This window comes from Suncus etruscus, chromosome 1, assembly GCF_024139225.1.
Source record: "Suncus etruscus isolate mSunEtr1 chromosome 1, mSunEtr1.pri.cur, whole genome shotgun sequence".
Classification (NCBI taxonomy): Eukaryota; Metazoa; Chordata; class Mammalia; order Eulipotyphla; family Soricidae; genus Suncus; species Suncus etruscus.
The window spans coordinates 85,861,663-85,887,719 of record NC_064848.1 but is presented as its reverse complement, the minus strand read 5'-3'; the positions used below and the strand labels follow the sequence as shown (position 1 = coordinate 85,887,719).

The 26,057-nt window shown below is 39.4% G+C and overlaps 1 protein-coding gene across 1 annotated transcript in view; it reads left to right on the top strand.

Moving 5' to 3' along the window:
• The window catches only part of CDK6 (cyclin dependent kinase 6), a 223,271-nt gene that overhangs the window by 188,281 nt on the left and 8,933 nt on the right, over positions 1–26,057 (top strand). Inside the window, exon 5 of the mRNA XM_049784870.1 lies at positions 25,003–25,053. Within this exon, the coding sequence (XP_049640827.1) occupies positions 25,003–25,053 (51 nt within the window). The remainder of the gene's footprint in view (positions 1–25,002; positions 25,054–26,057) is intronic.

Here is a 26,057-nt window from a genome sequence, read left to right as displayed (position 1 = left end):
TCTTCGTTCAATCCTTGAGCACCACTGGGTGTGACCAAATCTTCTCCAGAAATAAAAGTGAGACCTCTCCTGGAGTGAATAGTCCAACCTTGTTTATATCACTATATGTATAATTTGAACAAGGTGGAAAAAACATTAGTGATAAAAAACAACACAGTTTCTGCACTAATGATTGGTTCAGCGGCTTAACAGAAGCACAATAAATCTATAAAATTTACCTGAAAATTTCAGCTATTCCTGAAAATGGATGGGAAGTAAATAGACCTTCTTGCTTCTTTCACTTTGTCCTAAGTTCAGATGTCATCTCCTTAGAATACACTTTCCTAACCCTTTAATTATTATTCCCCAGAGTATGTGGTATTTTGTTCTTATGAGTTAACACACTTATATCATGATTTATTTTTTCAATCTTATTAAATTGTAAACTCTGCAAAGTCAGGGAATGTATCTGTCCTGTCATTCCTTAATTCCCTGCATTCAGAACAGGAAAGAGCATATCACATACCCTCAACTTTAACGAAGGAATGAAGGAACTACTGAAATTCTGTTCGTGGCTCACTTGTTCTGTGTTTTTTGTGGTGTCTCTGTCCTTTAGAATCTTCTTTCTTTTCTTGGATTCAACTAAAGAATGCCATTTTGTCTCGACATCTATAAGTGCCTTTCATCAAGAGTGTCTGGTTTTGTTTCCATCACTTCTTAGCTCATCACATTATTAACCATTCCTTAGTAGCCTTTTCCCTCAGCTGTCAAATGAAGATTAATTGATACCTTCCAGGCCTAATGTTGACTTGAGATTGCATTTAAAATGTGCTTCTAAAGAACTCAGTTTTGCCATTCTTTGCATGGTCTCCATAAAAACTTTGCCACTGTTCTTGGTGTTCGTAGCATGTTGACATATCATTTTTCTGCAACAGATAAAAAGGGATGAACTCTTCTCCAAGGCAATATCAAATATTAGAAGAATGTCTAGGACCTGGTCTAGAATGTCTAGGACTCTCAGCAGAACCTCATGACTGAGGCACAGACTTGAACTTGGGTTGCAGCCTGCTGGACAGTATGACCAAATGACTCAATTCTGCAGTAATGACTAATCATTGCAAGGCTCTTTGTGTCTTTCACATCCGCTCTCACCACAGTCACCACAAAGGCGAGAACCAGTCCTGGACTCTGCTGAAAGTGTAGTTTTCAATAACCATGCATCAAGTTAAGTGAAACCTGGCAGGGTGCTCAAGTGAGGAGTCTACTGATCCTATGATGAAATAATTGGGAGTCTCCCATAAAAAGATAGTAGCTCACAGAGCACAGCATTCACGTGTGCTGGTCCTCAAAGAGTCCTGTTCTAAAGTCACAGGAAGAAGTGTCTAGCCCCAGCTCATAGGGAAATTCCAGCCAGCAGGAAGCAACCCAATCACAAATGAGAATGGTTTTGTCTCACTATTCTTCACTGTAGTTTTCTGAGATGGGGAGTCTGCAGTTTATGAGGCATTAATTGAATAGCATGTACCATTCTCTGTCATCTCAAGAACTTGGTGGCAAGCTCACTAATTTCAGTCCAGAGAAAAGCGATGGACTTGATACCCTCAGAGACCTTGTGAGACTGCTTTACATAAAGATTTAAAAGACAGTCGCTTCCCTCTCGTATCACAGTGGAACTCAAGAAGTACTCCCATTAGTTTGACTATTTCTAAACCATATAGAAACAGCAGTTGAACTTTGAAAATCATTTTTAGACAAGGACAAGTTAAATGAAGAAGACATGCACGAGCTGGGATTGAGCATCACTGTTGGCCACAGAGAACATCCACAAAGGTGCAGGATCCTTAGCATCCTTGAAAACAGTCCCCGGGTTTTCGGCAGCTAACTGGAGCCTCCAGAATGTGTATTATCCAGCTTCTGTTTGAATAATATCCAGATTATTAGGGAAAAACAAGATCATCAGAGAAACCCCTTGAAGTCTAAAGATGAGAAGTCAGTAAAACTAAACCATGATTTGTATTTGCTTCTATTTTTCCCCTCTTGGCTTTCACGGGCTTGTATGTTCTCAGGTGCTGACAGTTGAGCTGATGAGAGCCGTTAGTCCAATACAGGAAGAGTATTAATCTGTGGTTGAAAATGACTGTTAAACTCAGTGCCAGCCTATTCAGTTGTGGTTTTCCTTCCAAGCTTCCAATTGTGCCAGGCTTCCAGCGGGAGGAAAAAAGGCTGTGGTAAAGGAAACCGTTGATAAGCCAGAGAAACCAGAAACTGTCACTACCCATAACAACGAAACAACAGCCCCCAATTACAGAGAGGGTTGCAGGAGGGACAGGGATGGGTGGAGACAAAGGAAATTATACAAAGTGGCTCAAGCCTGCATCGCTTGATGTGATCTTGAAGCTGAACCCCTCAATACTGCAGGCCTCAGGCACTGACTCTTGGTTTCTGGAGTGGACAGGAAGGCTTGGCCCACCAAGCCTAGGCTCTCATGTAACACTACAGAGCAAAGGAAGTTTCCTTCAGAGATAAAAAGGACACAGCTTTATATGAAACTGTTTTCTATCCTCATACACTCTTTCAAATGATTAATACACAAAGGAAGCCAGGAATATGGTCACTGAGTTCTGTCAGTAGCTTAATTTTCTGAATTTCCAGAACATACGTGCAATCAGGTTTCTGAGGTTCATCAGTGACCAAGAGGTGCCATCATAACTGGCAAATACTGGCAATCAAAGTCCCCTTTCCGGTGTTCATATTGCAAAAACACTTAAACTGGCAGTCCTCCATGTGTGTTTGCCAAGGTCTGAACTTTTTCTTACTTTTTATTTTAAATAGGGGTTAGGGAACTAGTACAGTGGGTGGTAAGGTACTTGCCATGCAAGTGGCCCACCGGAGTTTCGATTCCAGCACTGCTTACTCACTGCTTACTCATTGTGAATTCACTCACATATGATCTCAGCACAGAGCTGAGCATCATCAGGTATGGCTCAAAACCAAAAATAGTATCTTTCAGCAGGTCTCTGGTAAATTAAAATATTATCTCTCGGGGCTGGAGAGATAGCATGGAGGTAAGGCGTTTGCCTTTCATGCAGAAGGACGGTGGTTTGACTCCCGGCACCCCATATGGTCCCCTGTGCCTGCCAGGGGCAATTTCTGAGCATAGAGCCAGGAGTAACCCCTGAGCACTGCCGGGTGTGGCCCAAAACAAACATATATATATATATATAAAATCTCTCAAAAATGAAAACATTTGGGGCTGAGCAGTGGTGTAAGATGTTGGGTGTTTGCCTTGCACACGCTAACCTAGAACGGACCATGGTTTGACCCCCTAGCATCCCATATGGTCCCCCAAGCCAGGAGCAATTTCTGAGCACTTAGCCAGAAGTAATCCCTCAGCATCACCGGGTGTGGCCCCAAAACCAAAAAAAAAAAAAAAAAAAAGACATTGAGTTCTAGAGTAATATAGAGAATCTGATCATAATTTTATTTTTTGACTTCATATTTTCTTTGCGGGGCACATCCAGGGGTACTCGGAGCTTACTCCCAGCTATGTATTGTATTACTCAGGAATCATTCCTGGCAAGCTTAGGGAGCCAAATGGGATGCTGGGAGTCAAACTCAGATAGGGTGCAAGGCAGGCATCTTAGCTACTGCCACTCCTTCCCCCATTTATCATATTTCAATAGAACCAAGATATTTACCATTATTTGGTATTCTTACAATGCATTTTTTTATATTGATTGTTTCTAGATTTAGGATGTAAATTACAATCAACTAACAGCATCCTCACTCACAGCTGGTCGATGGGTCAGTCTGTTTTGGGGAGAACAATATGGACTTTTAAAAAAAAAACAACAAAAAACTAGAAATTAGGGGCCAGAGTTGTGGTGCAAGTAATAGGGCATTTGTCTTGCACACACTAACATAGGACGGACTGCGAGGTTCAATCCCCTGGTGTCCCATATGGTCCCCCAAGCCAGGAGTGATTTCTGAGCAGATAGCCAATAGTAATCCCTGAGCGTCACCGGGTGTGGCCCAAAAAGAAAAAGAAAAAAAAAAACTAGAAATTTGACCTTTCAATTGGGGTTGGCCCAGCAGTTTTGCTACTGGGAATATAACCTAGGGGCCCAAAAATACAATGTAGAAAAGGTATCTGTACTCCCCTGTTCATTGCACCACTATTCACAATAGCCAAAATTTGGAAATAACCCAAGAATAAGTGTCCCAAAACAGAAGAATAGATAAAGAAACTGTGGTATATATATATATATATATATATATATATATATATATATATATATATATATATATATATATATAATGGAATACTATGCAGCTGTTAGGAAAAATAAGTGATTAATGGCTTATTTATGTTTTAATATTAATTCTCATTCCCATACTTAAACACATATATGACTATATGTTACAAAACTCCTGAACCCCAGAGTCTTCCTCTGTAAAAAGAGGATAGGAGGGGCCAGCATATAATGGTAAAGGCATTTACTTTTGCCTTGCACGTCTCCCACCCAGGTTCCATTCCCCTGAGCATAGCCAGATGTATCCCCTCCCCCAAATAAACCCATAACTGATATAAAGGATAGTAATATCTATGTTTTAGAGTTGTTTGTAAAAGTTAGAAAAATAGGGTTTCGGAGATGGCAAGAAGGGTTTAACATAGAATTTGCATTCATGAGGCCTGAGTTCTTACCTCACACTGGACACTGTGGAATGTCCGACCTGGCCACTGCTCTCCCCAGGATCTTCTAAGCACTGAGTATGAGATTTATGCAGCAGGTCAAGTGTCACCAGGTAACATTCTCACCCCCAGCATTAGAAAATAATGTCTTCTTTATAACTCTTAACCTATACATTACATGTTGGAAGTACAATAGAAATTCATAGAATTATTACTCAATGGTAATAGACATTTTAATATTCTGGCTCACTACTGATCAGGGAAGTGCACAATCTTACAGTTTATTTATTCATTGGGAGGGAGTATCTTCTATTTACTATTGTATCCTAGCATCCAGAATTGCATCTGATTCCATATATTCTTTTTTTTTTTTTTTTCACCTGGTGATGCTCAGGGGTTACTCCTGGCTATGCGCTCAGAAGTCGCTCCTGGCTTGGGGGACCATATGGGACACCGGGGGATCGAACTGCGGTCCATCCAAGGCTAGCGCAGGCAAGGCAGGCACCTTATCTCTAGCGCCACCACCCGGCCCCTGATTCCATATATTCTTGAAAGAAATGAACAAATAAAGAAATTTGTGCAGGTGAGCAAAATATTAGACCTTGTACAAGTCAATTTCTCAGCACCTCAGTGCCTTCATTAACATAAAGAAAAGGCTTTGACAAGCTAAATTGAAAAGAGGAAGATAAATGCTGCGATTTAGTTTTCTGCCATGAGTGCTAAATAAGAAAATAAGTATTCTGGGGCCAGAGAGATAGCACAGTGGTAGGGCATTTGCCTTGCATGCAGTCAACCCAGTACGGATGGTGGTTTGAATCCCGGCATCCCATATGGTTTCCCAAGCCTGCCAAAGTCTTCTACATTGATGTATTTTATAAATATAACAACAAATATCATGGGTTAAATTCATTCAAAGATTTTAGTCTAGAAGTAGAGCTCAAAACAACAGCATGGAGTTTTGTGCATGTGCATATTTAGACATAATGAAACGAGGAGAAGAGACCAAGAAGACTGGAGCTTGGAAAAACAAGATGAGGAATAAATGGACAGTTTTGGAATACCAGAGTGATAGCACAGTGAGGAGGGCATTTGCCTTGCAAGTGGCCAACCCAGGTTCAATCCCTGGCATCCCATATGGTCCCCTGAATCTGCCAGGAGTAATCACTGAGCCCACCAGGTGTGACTCAAAAAACAAAACAAAACAAAAAACAAAGCTTTGGAATGAGAAAGTTCATTAGGTTTGCTGCTGCTTTGGTGCTGTTTTACTGAGCAATGTATTTTAATTCTTATTTTTTTGTACCTTATCGTTGGTCTATGATGAGACAAAAGCTCCACTATCTGTTCTTTAACTGATGAGCAGAGATTAACTGGCCAGCCTGCCTACACAGAATGATTTGTTAATCAGTTACAGAGCTGGCATTAAGGAACTGGGTCTTCTTTCTCTGGCTTTACTCTTTCTATTACATGTGGCTAAGTACTTCCATGAGATTCTGAAGGAGTCTCTCCAGGGTACACACAGCTCTTCCCTGCTCTAGAAAAACCATTGTTACCTGACAGGCTACTCTGCCAGAATGACCAATTTTTTATGTTATGTGAACCTAGGGATTGGTCATTTTTTCCCCCAAGAGGAAGTAACGATAAGTCATGCACCAAAAATAACGCTTTAACTGCTAAATTTTGCTTAGTAGGTGGTTTCCCAGGGATGATCCAATGCAGTGAGTCACCATTCTGAGTGCTTCTTAGTACATTATGTCTTTGCTTTCTGTCTTTCTTTTATTAACCCCCAGTGCTTTGGGTTATGTTTTTTAATCCTTAGAATATTTCGATTCACAGACTTCACACTATGAATGTAAACCACTCACACATGTCTCTTTCCCCTCTGCTTCTCCTTTTCAGTCCAAGAGAACCCATGATACAAGGGAACAGTCAGGATATGACCTCAGATAAGAGTTTCTTGAGAATCTCTAGCAGTTCCATCTTATTTCCAGTAAACAAATGGATGGGACCCTTATTATGAAAACTAAATCTTGACTAAAAGATATAAATGGCTCACATATAGAGCACATATTTGAATATTAAAAGGATAATACAATTCCTTGAATGAGAAAAATATTAAAATGATACTTGATTTTTGCAAACTAATTTTAGGTTTATCAAACTCCAATCAGAATCTCAGTGGGGTTTTCTAAACTGCATTTGGATTGGTTAAAAATAGCAAGTAAATTTTTTGTTTGTTTGTTTTGTTTTTGGGCCACACCCGGCAGTGCTCAGGGGTTACTCCTGGCTATCTGCTCAGAAATAGCTCCTAGCAGGCACGAGGGACCATATGGGATGCTGGGATTTGAATCAACCACCTTAGGTCCTAGATCGGATGGTTGCAAGGCAAACACCGCTGTGCTGTCTCTCCGGCCCCGCCAGTAAATTTTTTGTTAAAAAATTAGAAGAGCTGGGGCCAAAGAGATAGCATGGAGGTAAGGCATTTGCCTTGCATGCAGAAAGACAGTGGTTGGAATTCCGCCATCCCATATGGTCCCCGGAGCCTGCCAGGACGATTTCTGAGAGCAGAGCCAGGATTAACCCCTGAGCACCACCAGGTGTGACCAAACCGGAGCCTGCCAGGACGATTTCTGAGAGCAGAGCCAGGATTAACCCCTGAGCACCACCAGGTGTGTCCCAAACACCAAAAAAAAAAAAAAAAAAAAAAAAAAAATTAGAAGAGCTGGGCCGGATCCGTGGCACAAGAGGTAAGGTGTCTCCCTTTCCTGCACTAGCCTAGGACAGACCATGGTTCGATCCCCTGGCGTCCCATATGGTCCCCCAAGACAGAAGCTATTTCTGAGCGCATAGCCAGGAGTAATCCCTGAGCATCACCGGGTGTGGCCCAGAAAAACAAACAAAAAATTAGAAGAGTTGGCTGGAGTGATAGCACAGTGTTTGTCTTGAGCATGGCTGACCTGGGTTTGATCCCCAACATTTCATATAGTCTCCCCAGCATTGGCAGGGTTGATTTCTTACTGCAGAGCCAGAAGTAACCCCTGAATGTCGCAGGGTGTGGCCCCAAAATAACAATAACAAAAAATTTAGAAGAAAAGAGGCCATAGCAATAATAAGGCACTTGCCTTGCACACAGCCAACCCAGGTTTGATTCTACCTTTCTAGTGGTCCTCTGAGCCTGTCAAGAGTGATTCCAGCCAGGCGGTGGCACTAAAGGTAAGGTGCCTGCCTTGCCTGCGCTAGCCTTGGATGGACCTCGGTTCAATCCCCCGGTGTCCCATATGGTCCCCCAAGCCAGGAGCAACTTCTGAGCACATAGCCAGGAGTAACCCCTGAGCGTTACCGGGTGTGGCCCAAAAACAAAAAAAAAAAAAAAGTGATTTCCTGACTACAAAGCCCTAAGTAACCCCTGAGCACTCCCAGTAATGCCCCCTCCCAAAATAGAAGAAAGTATTAAAAGTTCTAAATATTTAATTTCTACCATTAAGCACTAAAATTTATTCTGAAACTATGGTAATAAATGTACAGTAAAAAGGACCAAGGACATACCTGATATGCACGAGGTCCCCAAGTTTGACACCTAGAGGCCAGAGCCAACAGTGGGTAGGACACTTACCTTATGTATGTATGACCGGTCAAACATTAGATCCTCAGCAGCTCATAAGGTCCTAAGCACTGTCAAAAGTGATACTTGAGTTTAGAGGTAGGTGTAACTCCTGACCATTGCCAGGTGTTGTCCCAAACAAACAAAAATATATCCAAGTTTTAAACCCAGCACTGCATACTTTGCTTCAAGAGCATCATTGTATGTGGTTCTTGTGGCCCCTGGCACTGTTGGGCCAAATAGCAATGCATCACTTGGCTGCAGCATTGAACCATCTACCCACACTGCAGAGTTGAATGTTGCCAGGATTTGCTCCTGGCCTCTTCCCCACTCCATCCCCACACCCCTGCACTGCTTGGAAAGTGACTTCCCTATCACTTCCCTTCCTCTCCCCCGCAAAAGCAACAGTAAGGTCATTGCAGAAGAAATGACAAATATAAGCTGAACAGAATTCAAGAACATAGGAATAAGTCTCATTTGGGGGAGTGATATATTTTATTATAAACATGAGATCTCGGATAACACTGTAGTATTTTCAAGATATGAAACAAGGCAACTAATTGATTGAGTTGTTGGAGGAAAAGTAGTTTGAGAGATTAAATTCTCTGCATTCCTTACATAAAGCAAGTAACAAATGACTGAGCATTTCCTATTGAAAAGAAGCTGTTGAAAATTCAAATAGAGATAGTCTTTCAGTGCATCAAAGTAAAAAATTATTAATATGCATGGATTGATTATAATTGAAAGGTTTTGTTAGTCAAATAGATTACTCCCAAGTTTAACAAACATCATATAGTAATGTTGGAGAACTGTTTCTGATCAACTTGACAAAAACACACTATTCTTCATGAGAAAAAGAACTTTAAAATTAATTGGGAAATAAATAGCACAGGCCAGTGTTTCAGTACTATTGTCATTCACGTGTACACATGACAGTGTTGAATGCATTTATAAACAGTGCAACTCAGATGACACAGGACAGTGAAAGAAATTGAGACTTTATTTTCCATTCACATATTCTTTGTTCAAAGGCAGTTTAAGGAAACTACACATTTTGCTATAAATACTTCAGGACAGTTTGTCCACATTGACACTTCTGTTTCCTAAAATGAAACCTCACTGGCCCACAGGGAGAAAACAAAAAGGGCTTTGTTTGCCAGTTTTCTTTCAAAAGCACATCCATATGGTAAGAACTTCCTCTGATGAGTCATCCACAGTTGTCACATACCAACTTTCCTTTGTTTGACCCAGGCAGAAATAAGGCCTGTGGAAGTATGATTCAGGAGTCTGAATTACTTGTGCTTTTTCCTATCTGAATTCACATCTATATTACAAACCCAGTATGTTCCACCATGAAAAACTGCATTCTCTAAATACAGTTTTAAACAATCCCATTCAAATAAGCCTGTCTAATCTGTGAAATTTCTATGAATTATTGTGGGATTTGCTTCCTTCCTAAATTGTATTGGATTCCACCCAAAATGAACTGAGCAGGAATATTATATTTATACATAAAAGTGATTGTCTTTACTATTCAGAAGGGAAGAAAAGAAAATGGTTGTTACTGTTCTTGGCATAGTAGATCAACTCTAGCAGGTAGAAATGTATGTGCAAGTAATTTTTAAGTATGTCCTTGATCCTTCTCTTCATAGATGATTGATTTATATTAAGTCACAGCTTTGTTGTGATTGCTAACTGCTTTCTTGTTTCTGTTGTCTAAACCAAGAACTATTATCCATGGTTCAAATCCTGTGATGGGTATGGTGCCAATTAGTTTGTGTGAAAGAGAAGTCTTTAGAAAGACGGTCTTTAACTGTTTGTATTCAAAAGAAAAGGGAAGTTAAGTGATGCTCTATAATTTATATATTTCTACTTTTCTCAGTTCTTTACAATGTGTGTAACGAGAATGTTTTACTTTTTTATTATTTATTTGGGGGGACAGGGGCCACACCCAGATATCCCCACGGGTTACTCCTGGCTCTGTGCTCAGAAATCATTCCTGGCAGGCTTGGGGACACCATATGGGATGCAGGGGATCAAACCTGGGTCAGTACCAGGTTGGCTGCGTGCAAAGCAAGCACCCTACTGCTGTACTATCACTTCTGTCCCACTTTATTTTTTTAAATGTACATTCATCATCAAATATATAAATGCAATAAAATTGCCTTTCTTTTTTTAATTTTGAATATTTTAATTTGATTTCCATCTTTTCTGTGAAGGGTCATACCTGGCAGTGCTCTTGGAACCATATGGGATACTGGGGATTAAATCTGAGCCCAGGTCAGACATGTGCAAGGCAAGAACCCTAACTACTGTTCTATCATTCAACTGCCTTTTTAAATATTTAACTGGCTCTTGCATTAGTAAAATTTATCCTGAGAAAATATATATTAATTTAATTGACTGATCAGAGCTCTGATTCCTTGATCTTAGTGACATGGAAAAACCATCACTGGCATCACACTGGGCATCACACGCCCAGATTTGCATGCTAAACAAAGTTTTTAAGGAAAAATGAGAAAATTAATCTTTCACTGTTACAAATATTTTTAACCAATGATTGTCCAAATAAGGACAATTTTGGATTATTTATAATACTTTATAAGTGATAGTTTTGCTTTCCCTTTGGGTAATACTCTTTTCTCTTAATAAACTATCTTAACCAACAGGCACTTCTATTTCATAAAATTTCCAGTGATTGTTTTTCCATAAAATCAACAGTAGACCTTGGATTGTTATCATCCCACAGACAGCTGGCTGATGTCAGTCAGAGTGTTTGCAATAGAAAATGTGTTTGTGGGAGCTTTGAAGTGATCATAATTATATACCCAAAAGCACAACCACAGTAGAACCCAATGGGCAAAGACTCCCATAGGTAAAAATGTTGTAGTCAGAGAATAAAACGCAAGAAATAGTGAATTTGAAAGCTGCATTTTTATTTCCATAATATAGGTAGTATTTTCTGTCAGAATAGATTGCTTTTTTTGTTGTTGTTTTGTTGTTTTTTCGGGCCACAGGGGTTACTCCTGGCTAAGCGCTCAGAAATTGCCCCTGGCTTGGGGGGACCATATGGGACGCTGGGGGATCAAACCGCTGTCCTTCCTTGGCTAGTGCTTGCAAGGCAGACACCTTACCTCTAGCACCACCTCACCGGCCCCAGAATAAATTGCCTTTTGTTTTGTTTTGTTTTTTTGTTTTTGGGTTTTGGGCCACACCCAGCGGTGCTCAGGGGTTACTCCTGGCTGTCTGCTCAGAAATAGCTCCTGGCAGGCACAGGGGACCATATGAGACACCAGGATTCGAACCAACCACCTTTGGGTCCTGGATCGGCTGCTTGCAAGGCAAACGCCGCTGTGCTATCTCTCCGGGCCCAATAGATTGCTTTTATAAGGATTTATTTTACATTTTTAAATGTAATTTTAATTTTCCTTGTGTATTTTTTTGATATTAGCCTTTCATGTGGGGGAAGTAACTCACTTGGCTCACCTTGATTTATGTAACTAGTTTATTTTCCCTGGTACATGTTACTGATTAATCTCTGCATTCTCACCCACAATACCTAGATAGCAATTCAAAATCATTCTCAATCCATTCTTGTGCTGCTGTTATTAATCTATCGAATTGGCCTGAATTCAGTCAGAATTCAAAGATTAAGTTTCTTTCTCTTCCTAGATAGTGGAGTGCACTCTATGTCAATCCTTATAGTAACTGCCTCTTTAGATTATCCACTTACCATTATAATTTTAACCACATGAAATAAACTAGAGGCTGTACTTTGCCTAATAGACATGTAGTTTTACAAGTTTATTGGCCCAAAAATTTCTCTTGCTAAAGCTTCCCTGTGTGTTGTTATAGCAACCTAAGCCAACCCAAGATGTGAAGAGAGAGCACTCAAGGAATAGAAAGGCAATTCGATGTGTGTATATGTGTGTGTGTGTGCACTTACACAACAGTTGTTGTTCTCTCTGAGATCACATCTGATTCTGAGGTTTGTACTGCTGACCACAGACAGTATCAACACATCTTTTAATGTGGTGGAGATTCCAGGCAGCAGGACCACCAGGTTTTCATTCATTACATGTAGATACCTCTGGAGATCAAATTTGTGGCTTTAGGGGCCGGAGAGATAGCATGGAGGGTAAGGAGTTTGCCTTTCATGCAGAAGGTCATCGGTTCGAATCCCGGCGTCCCATATGGTCCCCCGAGCCTGCCAGGAGCGATTTCTGAGCGTAGAGCCAGGAGTAACCCCTGAGCGGTGCCGGGTGTGACCCAAAAACCAAAAAAAAAAAAAAAAAAAAAAAAAATTTGTGGCTTTATGAGTATGTATGATCCTAGTTCATTCTGCAGCATCAGATATGGTCTCCCTAGCATCTCTAGGAGTGATCCCATACATCACAGGATGTGGCCCCCTGCCCCCAAATAACTAAAAAGTCAAATTACAGACCTACTTCAGATTTGCAGAATGGGTATCTTTACCCCCTGAACTATCTCACACACACCCCAGAAGAGCAGATCTTTAAGGTTTTTTTTAAACATTATTGATTAATTGATTGAGATTGGTTGTTGGGCCACACCCAGCGGTGCTCAGGGGTCACTCCTGGCTCTGCACTCAGAAATCACCCCTGGCAAGCTGGGGACCACATGGGTGCCAGGAATCAAACCGGGTCCCTCCCGGAACGGTCACATGCAAGGCAAATGCCCTACCACTGTGCTATCTCTCTGGCCCCAAATTATTTCTGGTGATAATAGGTACTCAGTGTTTGTCAACATGATCAGAAATTACTTTTATCTTAATGACCACATAGGATTCTTGATTTGTTTATTGACTAAGTCAGTGAATATATTTGTTCTTGAATTTTGGGATGTCTTAAACCTTGAGTGGGCCTTTGGGGGGCCCTAGGTGAACATTACTTCTGAGTTGTATAGAACACTGGATTCTCCCATCTCCCCTCTGTGACTCCTCTCTCTCTTTCTCTCTCTCACTTTGCTCTCTTCTCTCTTTCTCTTCCTCCTTTCCTTTCATGCAACAAAGTTAATATGAACTGTTTGAAGAGGAAGAAATTATTTACATCTGGTAATAAGGAAAAATTAATCTTTATTTCTTGAGGAAATTACCATCTGAGACAGATATGGCAACCCACTCTCTTAAACTGTGTTTATTTGATATTTGTGTAAGTAGCTTTCCCTTCCCTGGTGAAGTCTTTCTGTCCATCTTTATCATCACATCAACTTACTAATTCTCAGTGATTCTTCTGTTCTTGACTTGTTTCCTTCAAATATTTTTTTCCTTTGGCCAAAGAGATAATTTAAAAATTAAGGCATGTGACCAACCCCTGTTTGATCTTCAGCACTGCATATAGTACTCCCAGTAGCATTACTTGTGACCCAAACCCTCACCCCAAAATAATAATAAAATAATAAAATAGTGCACATAACATGCTACCAATAGAATAAAAGAAAAATGCTGAAAAATATCTCCCATGATTTTAAACATCCAAAGGAAAACATAGTTTTGTAAGAAAGGTCTGTTTTCATATGGAAACATTTAATCCTAATCTGATGAGGTTTGAAGACAGCCTGTGCATATTATATTATTCATAGTCACCATAGCACATGACTCCCAAAGGGTGTTTGGTTGAATATTTGGTAAGATATATATTATATATATTTGCTACTACACTTGAACATTAAAGTACTTAAACTTGTTATTTCTTTTTTTTTCCTAGAACAGTTTTCTTAGTGTCTTATGAGTCTTTAATGTTTGATTGTAAATACATTACATTTTTTTAGAAATATAAATTATGGGCCGGAGAGATAGCATGGAGGTAAGGCGTTTGCCTTTCATGCAGGAGGTCATCAGTTCAAATCCCGGCGCCCCATATGGTCCCCTGTGCCTGCCAGGGGCAATTTCTGAGCCTGGAGCCAGAAATAACCCCTGAGCACTGCCGGGTGTGACCCAAAAACCACAAAAAAAAAAAAAAAAAAAGAAATATAAATTATATTAGTCAGTGGTTTCTGGATTAATCTATCCACAGTAGCATGATCATCACCATAAATTTTAAATTGTAATTCATTTATTGTCCTTTATCTTAATTTATTCATTTGAAACCTTCCTTTGCTTTTCTGTTTTTATTTGAGCAAAAGAATAAAATCCCAAACCTGGATTTATTCAACTCTGACCTGATTTGGGAAGTATCAAATGATATATAAGAGAGCAAAAGGAGAGAGAATTTAGAAGAATTGAGCTGATTTTAGCGTTTCTCAAGTATTTCTATTAGGCAAATGTATAGGCATTTGCAAGGATATTTGGCTTTGTGTTAAAAAAAAAAAAAAAGCAGCAACATGCAAACTCAGATCAGAAATGTTAGCATTTCACTAGAAACAGTCTGTTACGGTACTTCATATGCCTGCTGATACTAAAATCTATGTTGGTTTTTCTTTTTTCTTTTTCTTTTTTTATACAATACCATGATTTACCAAGTCATTCATGCTATAGTCATTTCAGGCATTAAATATTCAAATGCCAATTCTACAACCAGTGACCTTCCCTCCATCTGTGTCCCCAGTCTCCATCCACCACCAGAGCCAACGTTCTTGCAAACACACATTTACTTCATATTGTTTCTTACAGCTTTAAGACAAATGAAATCATCAAAACTTAGATCAGCAAGGGTCAGTTTGAAATAATTGTTAAATATCTCTATGGTGTTACTAAAGTCAGTGTCTAAAGTATTAAAGTATTACTTGTCTGTGGCTGGTGCCACTTGAGCCTTTTGTGGTCCTGTTTAAGCTCTCTGAGCTTGGTAGATTACTATGAAACTTTCCCATAAGATGTCTTATGTATGATACTACTGGGCTGACACTATTATATAATTTTGAGGTGTCAACAAGCTGCGCAATCCAGGACTTACAGATCTGAAACAGATTTGATGGCTTGGCACTTTGATAAGGTTAAATCACAGAGATGGGCCTTTTCTGTTGGAGGATGTAGGGTGTGACATTGGGTGTTATGGTTCATGCAGAAAGGAAAAATCTGCCCTCCACCCATTCTGAGACTGCCACAGAGGTATCAGCCCAGATCAGACTATCTGGGAATTATCAGTTAACAATTTTATTAACACTTTCCTCATAGAAAGAAACCCTATTCCTATTAGCAGTCACTCCTCTTTTTCTCCTAACCTCCCTTTTCTAGAAATCCATTGATCTATTTTCTTTTTTTATATATATATATAAAATCTTTAGTTAAGCACCATGATTACAAGCATGATTGTAGTTGGGTTTTAGTCATAAACAGTCATAAACTTCCCCACTTCACAAGCGCATCCTTCCCAGCTGATGTATTTTCTGATGCTGTATGTTTTCCCTCTTCTATATAAAAGAAATGATGCAGTGCCTGGTGTCTTCTTTGACTTAACATGTTTTTGTGGTTCTTCATACGGCAGTACTTCATTCCTTTGATGCCTAATATGTTACTCAGTTATGTGACCATAGTATAAAACATTCACTTTTTCCATTCATCAGCTGGGGGATACTCACATTTTTCCATTGTTTCACTGTCAGGAATAATGCCACAGTATACATTCATGTATACATTTTTGTGTAGACATATGTTTTTAATTCTATGGTTTGATTAGGCATAGGTTTTCATTAATTACCTTCACATTTTTCCATCTAAAGTTGTAAATCATTGTTTTATTGTAAAGAACATTATTATTTTTAGTGTAAAGAACATGTTAAAGCTAAGTTAATTTGTCTCCTTCTTACCCTCTCTCTACCATTCTCATCTAACCTGGCTTGACTAATACAAACTTTAAGTCAATGTCATGCATCTTTTCCCATGTTACAGTCAGTCTTTCCCCAAGTTCTGATCATCTTCCCTTGAAGGTCTTTGCTTTCATTCTCATGTTTCTGCCCACCTCCTTAAAGTCCATGTTATCTCACTATTGCATTGACCTCCCTATTATCCTCCTTGTTCTGTCTCCATCCCATCCAACTAATCAGTAAATCTCTACCATTCCTTTTCCAACACTTTCTACATGCTATTCTTTGCATGCCCCCTAACTTGTGTTTCCTCTAGTAAGTCACTTTTTTGCTCATCTGAAAGGTAATCAGACCACTGCTCCACATTCTAGTTAAAACTAAGTGATTGCTTTAGGATTCCAACTCCTACCAGTAAAAGGAGATAAGCCTCTCTATTTCATGGTTCTATGTTGTAGTTCTGTTTTCTATATAAGTCAGGATCATTATGAGAGTCTGTAGTATGTATGTCTGTATATAAAATACTCATGTTTGTATTTTATATGTTTATATTGATAAATTGATATAAATTTACTTAAAGCATAATAGCATTTAAAATTGCATATTTTCAGGACTAGAGTGATAGTACAGTGGCAAGAGTGTTTGCCTTGTATACAGCCAACATAGTTCAATCCCCAACACACCATGTGGTCCCTAACTACTGCCAAGAATAATTCTTGAGCATAGAGCCAGGAATAATACCTGAGCATCACCAAGTATGGCCCCTCAAATTTTTATGTATATTTTTCACTAAAGCTACATATTACACAGTAGAATTTATATTTAAATATATACTTTTGGGACAAATGTATCTCCCAGCACCTATATGCTGATGGGTGATCACTTAATTAGTGTTTGCAAAATATTTAATTGATTTTCTGCTTAGTTTCATTATTTGAATAAGTGGTAATTTTAAAATAAGTTAACATTTTAACTTAAAAGATAAGAACTGAAGAATGCAGCATGGGAATTAGTATAAAATAGTTGTTTCTCTAGGTAATAATTTTTTTTTTTGGGGGGGGCCACACCCGGTGGTGCTCAGGGGTTCCTCCTGGCCGTCTGCTCAGAAATAGCTCCTGGCAGGCACGGGGGACCATATGGGACACCAGGATTCAAACCAACCACCTTTGGTCCTGGATCGGCTGCTTGCAAGGCAGACGCCGCTGTGCTATCTCTCCGGGCCCTAGGTAATAATTTTTTAAGGTCATTTTATAAAGATGGAAAATCCTTTACTAATCAAGAAAGATAGGGGCCGGAGAGATAGCATGGAGGTAAGGCATTTGCCTTGCATGCAGAAGGTTGGTGGTTCAGATCCCGGCATCCCAGGTCCCCTGAGCACTACCGGGTGTGACCCAAAAACCAAAAAAAGAAAAGATAGTGGCTAACACATAGCAGTGGGTCAAGTGTGGGTTAAAAAGGTGTTCTATAGGGTGATCCACAACTTCCTTGTCCTGTCCAGAACAATGGAAGTATTGTGGCTGAATGAAATCTTTCATCTTCCATTATTCATGAATCATTTCCTTTCTGTAACAGATGTATCAACATCCAAGTCTCATCTGCTCAGAAATGGACCCTTCTACGTGTTGTTTTCTGCTGTTCACTGAGATTATGAATGATTTTTTTATGCTATTTAGTTGTTTATAAAAGCATGTGAGCTTTTTCCAAAAGCTTTCTTCAAAGAAATCTCACTTCACTGATAATAAGACTTTAATACTAAGTGAGGATTGTGTGTGTGTTTATTTTTCTATTAATTTTTTTTGCTAAAACTAAATGAAGGAAGTACATGGCTATTTCAAAATCAATTTTTATTTTCAAAAGTTGATATGTATCTTTTGGAAGATTTATCTTTTCTTAATAATAAAGGTCTAAGTGCTATAATAGGTATAGAGAATAAATAATAGCACACACAGAAGGACTTTTACCCTTAAATATGACTTGGAACAGTCCTCAATAAAACGAGAAAATTGATTTCCTTTATGACCCAGTAATACTGCTCCTGGGACTGTAGTCTAGGAGCCCAAAACACAATGTAGAAAGGCCCTCTGCACTCCCAGCTTCATTGCAGCTGTATTCACAATAGCCAGAATCTGGAAACAACCTAAGTGTCTGAGAACAGATGAGTGGGTAAAGAAACTATGGTCTATAATGGAATACTATACAGTTGTTAGGAAAAATGAAGTCATGAAGTTTGCTTGTACATGAATGGATATGGAAAGCATTATGCTGAGCTAATAAGTCAGAGGGTGAGGAATAGTCATAGAATGATGACACTCATTTGTGGGATGTAAAAAATAGTATGGTGGGGACTGGAGAGATAGCATGGAGGTAGGGCATTTGCTTACATGCAGAAGGTTGGTGGTTCAAATCCCGGCATCCCATGGTCCCCTGAGCCTGCCAGGAGCGATTTCTGAGCATAGAGCCAGAAGTGACCTCTGAGCGCTGCCGGGTGTGACCCAAAATCCAAAAACCAAAGAAAAACAAAAAAAAAAAATTGTGTGGTAATAATACCCTAGACAATAAAGTTGAAGGCCAGGAGGATAGGTCCATGGTAAGATACCTCTACCACAAAGAGCAGGAGAGTGAAGTTAGGGCAGAGAAGGGGCCACTATGACAGTAATAGTTGCAAATGATCACTCAGGATAAGAAGTGGGTGCTGAAAGGAGGTAAAGTGATATGTACTATACACCTTCAATAACCATATTTCAAACCACAATGTTTAGAAGGGGGAAAGGGAAGGAGAGGAAGAGAGATGCAATAGAGACAGGCTGGAGGGAGGACGAGGAAGGGGGGTAGGCAGTGTTGGCAAGAAATGTGTGCTGGTGAAGGGATAGGTGTTGGATATGCATAGCTGAGACTCAATCATAAGCAACTTTGCAACTGTCTCATCGTGATTCAATGAAAGTTTTATTTTTAAAAAAAGTACACAGCTAATTCAAAATTAATTAGTTCTTTTGAAAATTAAGATTTTTCTTTTCGAAATTGGATCTGTTCGTGATAAAGGTATAAGTGCTATTAACTTATGAGGTATAAGTACTATAGAAAATAGTGACTCCCAAAGAAGGACTTTTAGCCATATTTATGAGTTGCTTATTCATCTCTGGTGATAGATATTTCCTTCCTTGATTTTTTACCATGTTAATACTTGATTATTATCCATAACAATTTGCCAAGTACAAGATATCTACCATGTATGAAGTGAAGAACATATATGTATATTTTACTCAGCACTAACTGTAAATCTGTTGAAACCCAACTTTCTGAGTAAATAAAATATATTTATAATATTACTTAAGTTGATCCGATGAAATAGGTGCCATTATGTGCATTTTTCAGAGAGAGGAAATAAGATTCAAGGAGATTAAATTATTTCCTTGAGGTAGAATAGGAACTGACTGGCTCAGGGGCCACACTGTCACACTTCAGATAGCCCATCACCAAAGCCCTTTCCCTATTTACCCTTAAAAATCCATTATGCGAGGCCGGGAAAGTGGCGCTATAGGTAAGGTGTCTGCCTTGCAAGCGCTAGCGTAGGACGGACCACCCGAGGTTCGATCCCCCGGCGTCCCATATGGTCCTCCCAAGCCAGGGGGGATTTCTGAGCACATAGCCAGGAGTAACTCCTGAGCGGCAAATGGGTATGGCCTAAAAAATAAAAAAAAATAATAAAAAATCCATTATGCGGGACTTGAGTGATAGGACATCTGGTAAGGCATTTGCCTTGCACATGGCCAACCCAAGTTCAATTCCCAGCATCCCATATGGTCCCCCAAGCTTGCCAGGAATGATTTCTGAGAGCAGAGCCAGGAGTGACGCCTAAGCACTTCCAGGTGTGCTCTCCCAGATGGAGATTAAGTCACAAATTGAAAAAAAACTTTTTAAAAATCATGTTTTGTTGGGCTAGACCGCTAGAGTGATAGCACAGCTGTAGTGTGTTTGCTTTGCACTCGGACAACCCGGGTCCCATTTGGGTTCCATTCCCAGTATCCCATATGGTCCACTGAGCCTGCCAGGAGTGATTTCTGAGAGCAGAGCCAGGAATAACCCCTAAGCACTGCCAGGTGTGACCAAAAAATAAAAATCTTGTTCTGTCAGGACAGTGTTCAGAATGATAGAAAAAAAATGACTGCTATGTTTTGATTTGAAACAAACCTAATATTGCTACTGTATTATATTATCTTTTTAGTTAAGAAAAGATGCTTTTTTTTTATATTTCAGTGTTTATCATGCCAGTGTTAGCTATTATCAAATGTAATAGTAAAGGTATGCCTTTGAAGTAAATACTTGGAAATAACCTAAATTTCTCTTTTTATAAAAGCTCATTGAAATTTTGAGATTCAGGTGTTTTCCCCAAATACTGTTTATCCAGTCATACATATTGGTTCCAAAGGGTAACATGGCAAAAATTCTTCTAGGCTATAGTTTGTGAGATTTTAAAATAGAAAGAGACTATGGCAGACAGGGGATTTATGCAATTGAATTTAACTGTCCTAAGATAAGAGAGTGGGCAATGGACTAAAAAAGGACCATAAGCAGGGTGATGAGGAAAATATATGTGGGAATAAAATTAGAAACAGATTCATAAAATTTAGATTCAACAAAGGTCTTTATTTTTATTGATAAATTTAATTGAATTACCATGAGATACACAGTTACAAAATTGTTCATGACTGAATTTCAATTATGTAATGATCAACACCCATTCTTTCATCAATGCACATCTCTTGCCCCCAGTGTACTCAGTTTCCCTCCCATCCTCCTCCTTTTCTTCCCCTGGCCCGCATCTTTGCAGTCATTTTTCTCCTGTTTCTGTGTCTCTGTCTGTCTCTGTCTGTCTCTGTCTCTCTCTTTTTTCCCCTTTAGATGCTGCACTGTGGTTTGCAATATTCTACAAAGGTCTTTAGCAGGTGTTTGTATAACACTGTCCAGATACTTGCTCAAACTGCTGAAAATTCATTTAAGGTAATTCTTAATAGTTCTGATATTGTAAATTGCATGAAAGTTACTGAATTTAATAAATGCCCTGTATAGACCAGTCCGTGGTAGGAAGATTATAGTGAAATAGTGAAAGTAGTGCAGTTAGGGCAGAAAAAGGGACCACTCTGACAATGATAGTTGAAACTGATCACTCTGGACAAGAACTGGTGATGGATGGAGATAATTTGATATGTCTGGTACCCCTCCATTAACAATACTACAAACCACAATGTCTAAAAAGAAAATTAAAGGCAGAGAGAGTGAAAGGGGTGAGGGGGGGTTAAATGCCTGTCTTAGAGGTAGACAGTGGGGAGGGGTAGAAAGAAAATGAGGACATTGGTGGTATAACTTGTTCATGGGTGGATGGTGGTGTACATTGTAAGACTGAAACTCAATCATGAACAACTTTGTAACCATGGTGTTCAAATAAGAGGAAAATAAGAGAAATGTCCTATATAATTAGAGAATTTTTCAATTATTATCTCAGTAAAGTCTTTATTTGGGGATAATCTAGGTATGTGTACAATCATTTTATTTTATTTTTGTTTTTGTTTTTGGGCCACACCCAGCGGTGCTCAGGGGTTACTCCTGGCTATCTGCTCAGAAATAGCTCCTGGCAGGCACAGGGGACCATATGGGACACCGGGATTCGAACCAACCACCTTAGGTCCTGGATCGGCTGCTTGCAAGGCAAACGCCGCTGTGCTATCTCTCCGAGCCTACAATCATTGTATTTAATTCAACATCCCCACAAAAAGAGATGAATATAAGAAACGTTAACTATAAAAGAAATAGTCATGGCATCTAAGTTGTTGGCCTGAGTTTAATCTTAAGCGCACCCCCTGTTCCCCCCTCCCAAGCACTTCTAGAAGTGATACCTGAATGTAAAACTAGAAGTAACCGCTGAGCATTTTCAGGTGTGCCCTTCCCAAAAAAAGGTCTTCAGGTTTATAACCCTTGATAGGATTTTTACTTCATCTGGAATGCCATACTTGTCTGTGATCAGGGATTACTCCTGTCTCTGTATTTATGTTTTATTCCTAGAGGACTCAGGTGACCATATGGGGTTATAGAGATCAAACAGGTCAGAGGTATATAAGGCAAACTCCTCACCTGCTTTACATCTCTCTGGATCCCTTTATGGGTCATTCTTATTTCTAGTTTTATCTTTTAAAAGTTAATAAAAAAGATTTAAGAACTTTCAAGTGGTGGAGAGGTATGTCTAAAAACAGACAAGATGAAAGAGGTCAAGACACTCTCTGCAGGACCCAAAACACATGTGTAGCCTTCTCTTTTGTGAGTCCGTGCCTTGTAGTACATAATAGACTGTTTCTTTCTCATCTTCATTCGTCATGCAGGAGTTCTATGAGTAGGCAGTAGGGAGAAATCTTTCATTGAAAAGAAATTCTTTTAGAGGATATTTTGAATTTCATGGATTATTGCTATCCATCACTATCTTTGTTACGTTTTCCCTTTATTTTCCTTTTATTCTCCCCCACTATGCTCCTTCAAACCTCTACTTTCTTCCAGCTCAGCTCTGTCATCATCATAATGAACCAGGCAAGTCCAACTCACGTGCATATGTGTCTTAGTGAATCATTTCTACAATTATAAAATTATTCAAGGCTACAGAATTAAACTCTCCCTCATCACTAAACTCAAGAATATGATCAGAGATTTACATTTGTATCTGTGTAAATTACATGAATTTAAAGTATATTTAATATGAAGAGAGAGGCTACTCAAGTTACCTCAATGAAAATAATAACCCGTTTCTTGCTTCAGTACATGGTGTATACAGCCAAGTTCTGCTAAAACATCTATCAGAAACCCAGTAGAGCTGAGACTTCTTAATAAAGAATCTTATTTATTTCATTTCATTTTTAATTGTGTGCATCTTCGCTTACTAATTTTTATTAGTAATGTGTCATTTCATGAAATATTCCAGCACTACATATACACACATACACATACATATACACACATGCGCTTTTTTTTTTTTGATGAACAAATTTTATTTAAAGATATGTTGTAGGGATAATACAGGGGTTAAGGCATTCACAAGACCAACCCAGGTTCAGTCACCAGAATTGCATGTGGATCCTTGAGCACCACGAGAAGTAAGTCCTAAGCACTGTCAGTTGTGGCCCAAAAAGCACAAGAAAGACAGGTTGTATCAAATAAATTGCCTGGGAGTGGCTTAAGGTAGTCTAATTGTAGTGCCTTCATATTCCAACATGGCACATGCAAATGTTCCTCATAGGAAAGGTTTCATCCTTCCTCTGCATTTATTGTACCTCTCTGTGTTTATGATGTACATCACATTGCACATCAAAAAAATGGCTATATAAGCTATTCATAATTTTTTTTTTTTTTTTAGTTTTTTGGGTCACACCTGGCAGCGCTCAGGGGTTACTCCTGGCTCTACACTCAGAAATCACTCCTGGCAGGCTTGGGGGACCATATGGGATGCTGGGATTCGAACCACCGTCCTACATGCAAGGCAAACACCTTACCTCTATGCTATCTCTCTGGCCCCTATTTATAATTAATTTTTTGTTTTGTTTTGTTTTTGTTTTTGGGCCACACCCGGCGATGCTCAGGGGTTACTCCTGGCTGTCTGCTCAGAAATAGCTCCTGGCAGGCACGGGGGGACCATATGGGACACCGGGATTCGAACCAACCACCTTTGGTCCTGGATCGGCTGCTTGCAAGGCAAACGCCGCTGTGCTATCTCTCCAGGCCCCCTATTCATAATTTTTAACCAAAATATGAATAAATGGTTTTAATAGTTTGAATACGTTACTGACACCTTGAAATACCTGTTCCAATTGAACCTGTTTCTTCCTTAACATCATCCATGTCTGTTGTTTGAGACACTAGATTTTAATCTGTTCATTTTATAGGAGTTAATTGCATTTGTTTAGGTTCAGGGGCTCTGTGAACTCAAACCATAGACTTCTGACTTATTCACCAGGTCTTTCCTAAAGAGGCAAAAGTCATTCTGAGCTATGTACTGAATCTTTGGCTTAGGGTTTCTAGTCTTCCCCATCACAGATTTCACTGAGAAGACATGGTAGATTAGTTATGATTGTAGATCTTCTGCCTGTTTCACTCAAAGAAGGCCTGACTGATGGGCCAGTTCTAACTCACAGATGACAAGCACTTTTCATTTTGTGTATTCGGTCCAACTCATATGTGGAGATTTCTGGTTCTGCTTAAACATCTGACAGATTCAAGATAAAATATAGGGTTTTGCTTAAATATACTAGGGAACTAGCGAAAACAATATGAAGGGACAAAAGGGGCCGGGCGGTGGCGCTAGGGGTAAGGTGCCTGCCTTGCCTGTGCTAGCCTTGGACAGACCGCGGTTCGATCCCCCGGCATCCCATATGGTCTCCCAAGCCAGGAGCAACTTCTGAGCGCATAGCCAGGAGTAACCCCTGAGCGTTACCGGGTGTGGCCCAAAAACCAAAAAAAAAAAAAAAAAAAAAAATGAAGGGACAAAAACTAAAAGCTAAAATGCAAAATGGCAAGAGCATAAACCACTGCTATATCATACCACCACATTAGGATTCATAAGATATGCAAACACATACACAACCCTCAGAAAAGGTGAGATCACACACACACACACACACACACACACGCACAGCCTTGCTTGGAACAACAACCACATTAGGATTCATAAGATATGCAAACACATACACAACCCTCAGAAAAGGTGAGATTACACACACACACACACACACACACACACACACACACAAACACACAGCCTTGCTTGGAACAATATCCACTCAGCCAACTTTCATTTTCAAAAAAAAAGATGTCTCGATTGTGTACTTCCTCCCCACTCATAAAGAATGTTTTGCTTCCTATTAAACAGTGGCGATGATAAATATGATTGAAACATAACTTTAGAAAAGTCTTTGCTTATTATTTGTGTTTATTCTTTTAGGCCTCTTTTTCGTGGAAGTTCAGATGTTGATCAACTAGGAAAAATCTTGGAGTAAGTAACAACTAGTTTTAATTTTCAAACATTTACAATGACTTTTCCTCTGCCACTCATGTAATATCTTTATCTTTATCTTTTCTGCCCTAAGCTGTTGCTGCAGACACTGCTTGTGTGGTGAGTGGGAACTTGGTCCTATTTCATGCAGAGTCCTTCGTGTTGTGTGCCTAGGGCTCTGCTCTGGAAGCTCGTATGTTGCTTGTGTTGCTTGTTTTGCTGCTCTGCTTTTGCACTTGGTTGAACTCCAATTCTAAGGTAGTTCAGAGCATTGTCTGCTTGAGGTCATTTTTGTCTACAGTCAGAGGTGGGCAACTGGTAGTTTGGATAGCTCAGCATCGAATGTCATTAATTATTCAGGTTGGTTCACACTGCTTTCTTTTCCTGGACACAGTAGAGTATGTTGTACTATCCATTTTCTTTGGAATACAGAACTAGGAAGTGAGAATCCTTGCCCTGACTCAATAGCTGTGGCTAAATAGTTTTACAATCTTGAGAAAATCATCTAAAGCATCCATCCTTAAAGGTCTTACATAGTACCTAGTAAGGTTTAAAAATAACTACTCTGGGGCCGGAGAGATAGCATGGAGGTAAGGCGTTTACCTTTCATGCAGAAGGTCATCGGTTCAAATCTCAGCGTCCCATATGGTCCCCCGAGCCTGCCAGGAGTGATTTTTGAGCATAGAACCAGGAGTAACCCCTGAGCGATGCTGGGTGTAACCCAAAAAAACAAAAACAAAATTATTAAAAAAAAAAAAAGAAAAGAAAAAAAGCCTTCTGACATTTTGTAGGAATCCCAGTGTTATTTTAAAATTATATTTTCACTGTGTAAATCCTAAGAAGTGTTCCCAAAGAAATAATTTATTTTAGCACTATCTACTCAAGTTTGACTACTCCAAATAATGAGAATAAAGCTAGATCCTAATTTAATTATTTCAATGATTAAAAGGAACTTCAGTAGACTTCTGGCCAGATTCACATCTGAGACAGAACCAGAGGCTTTA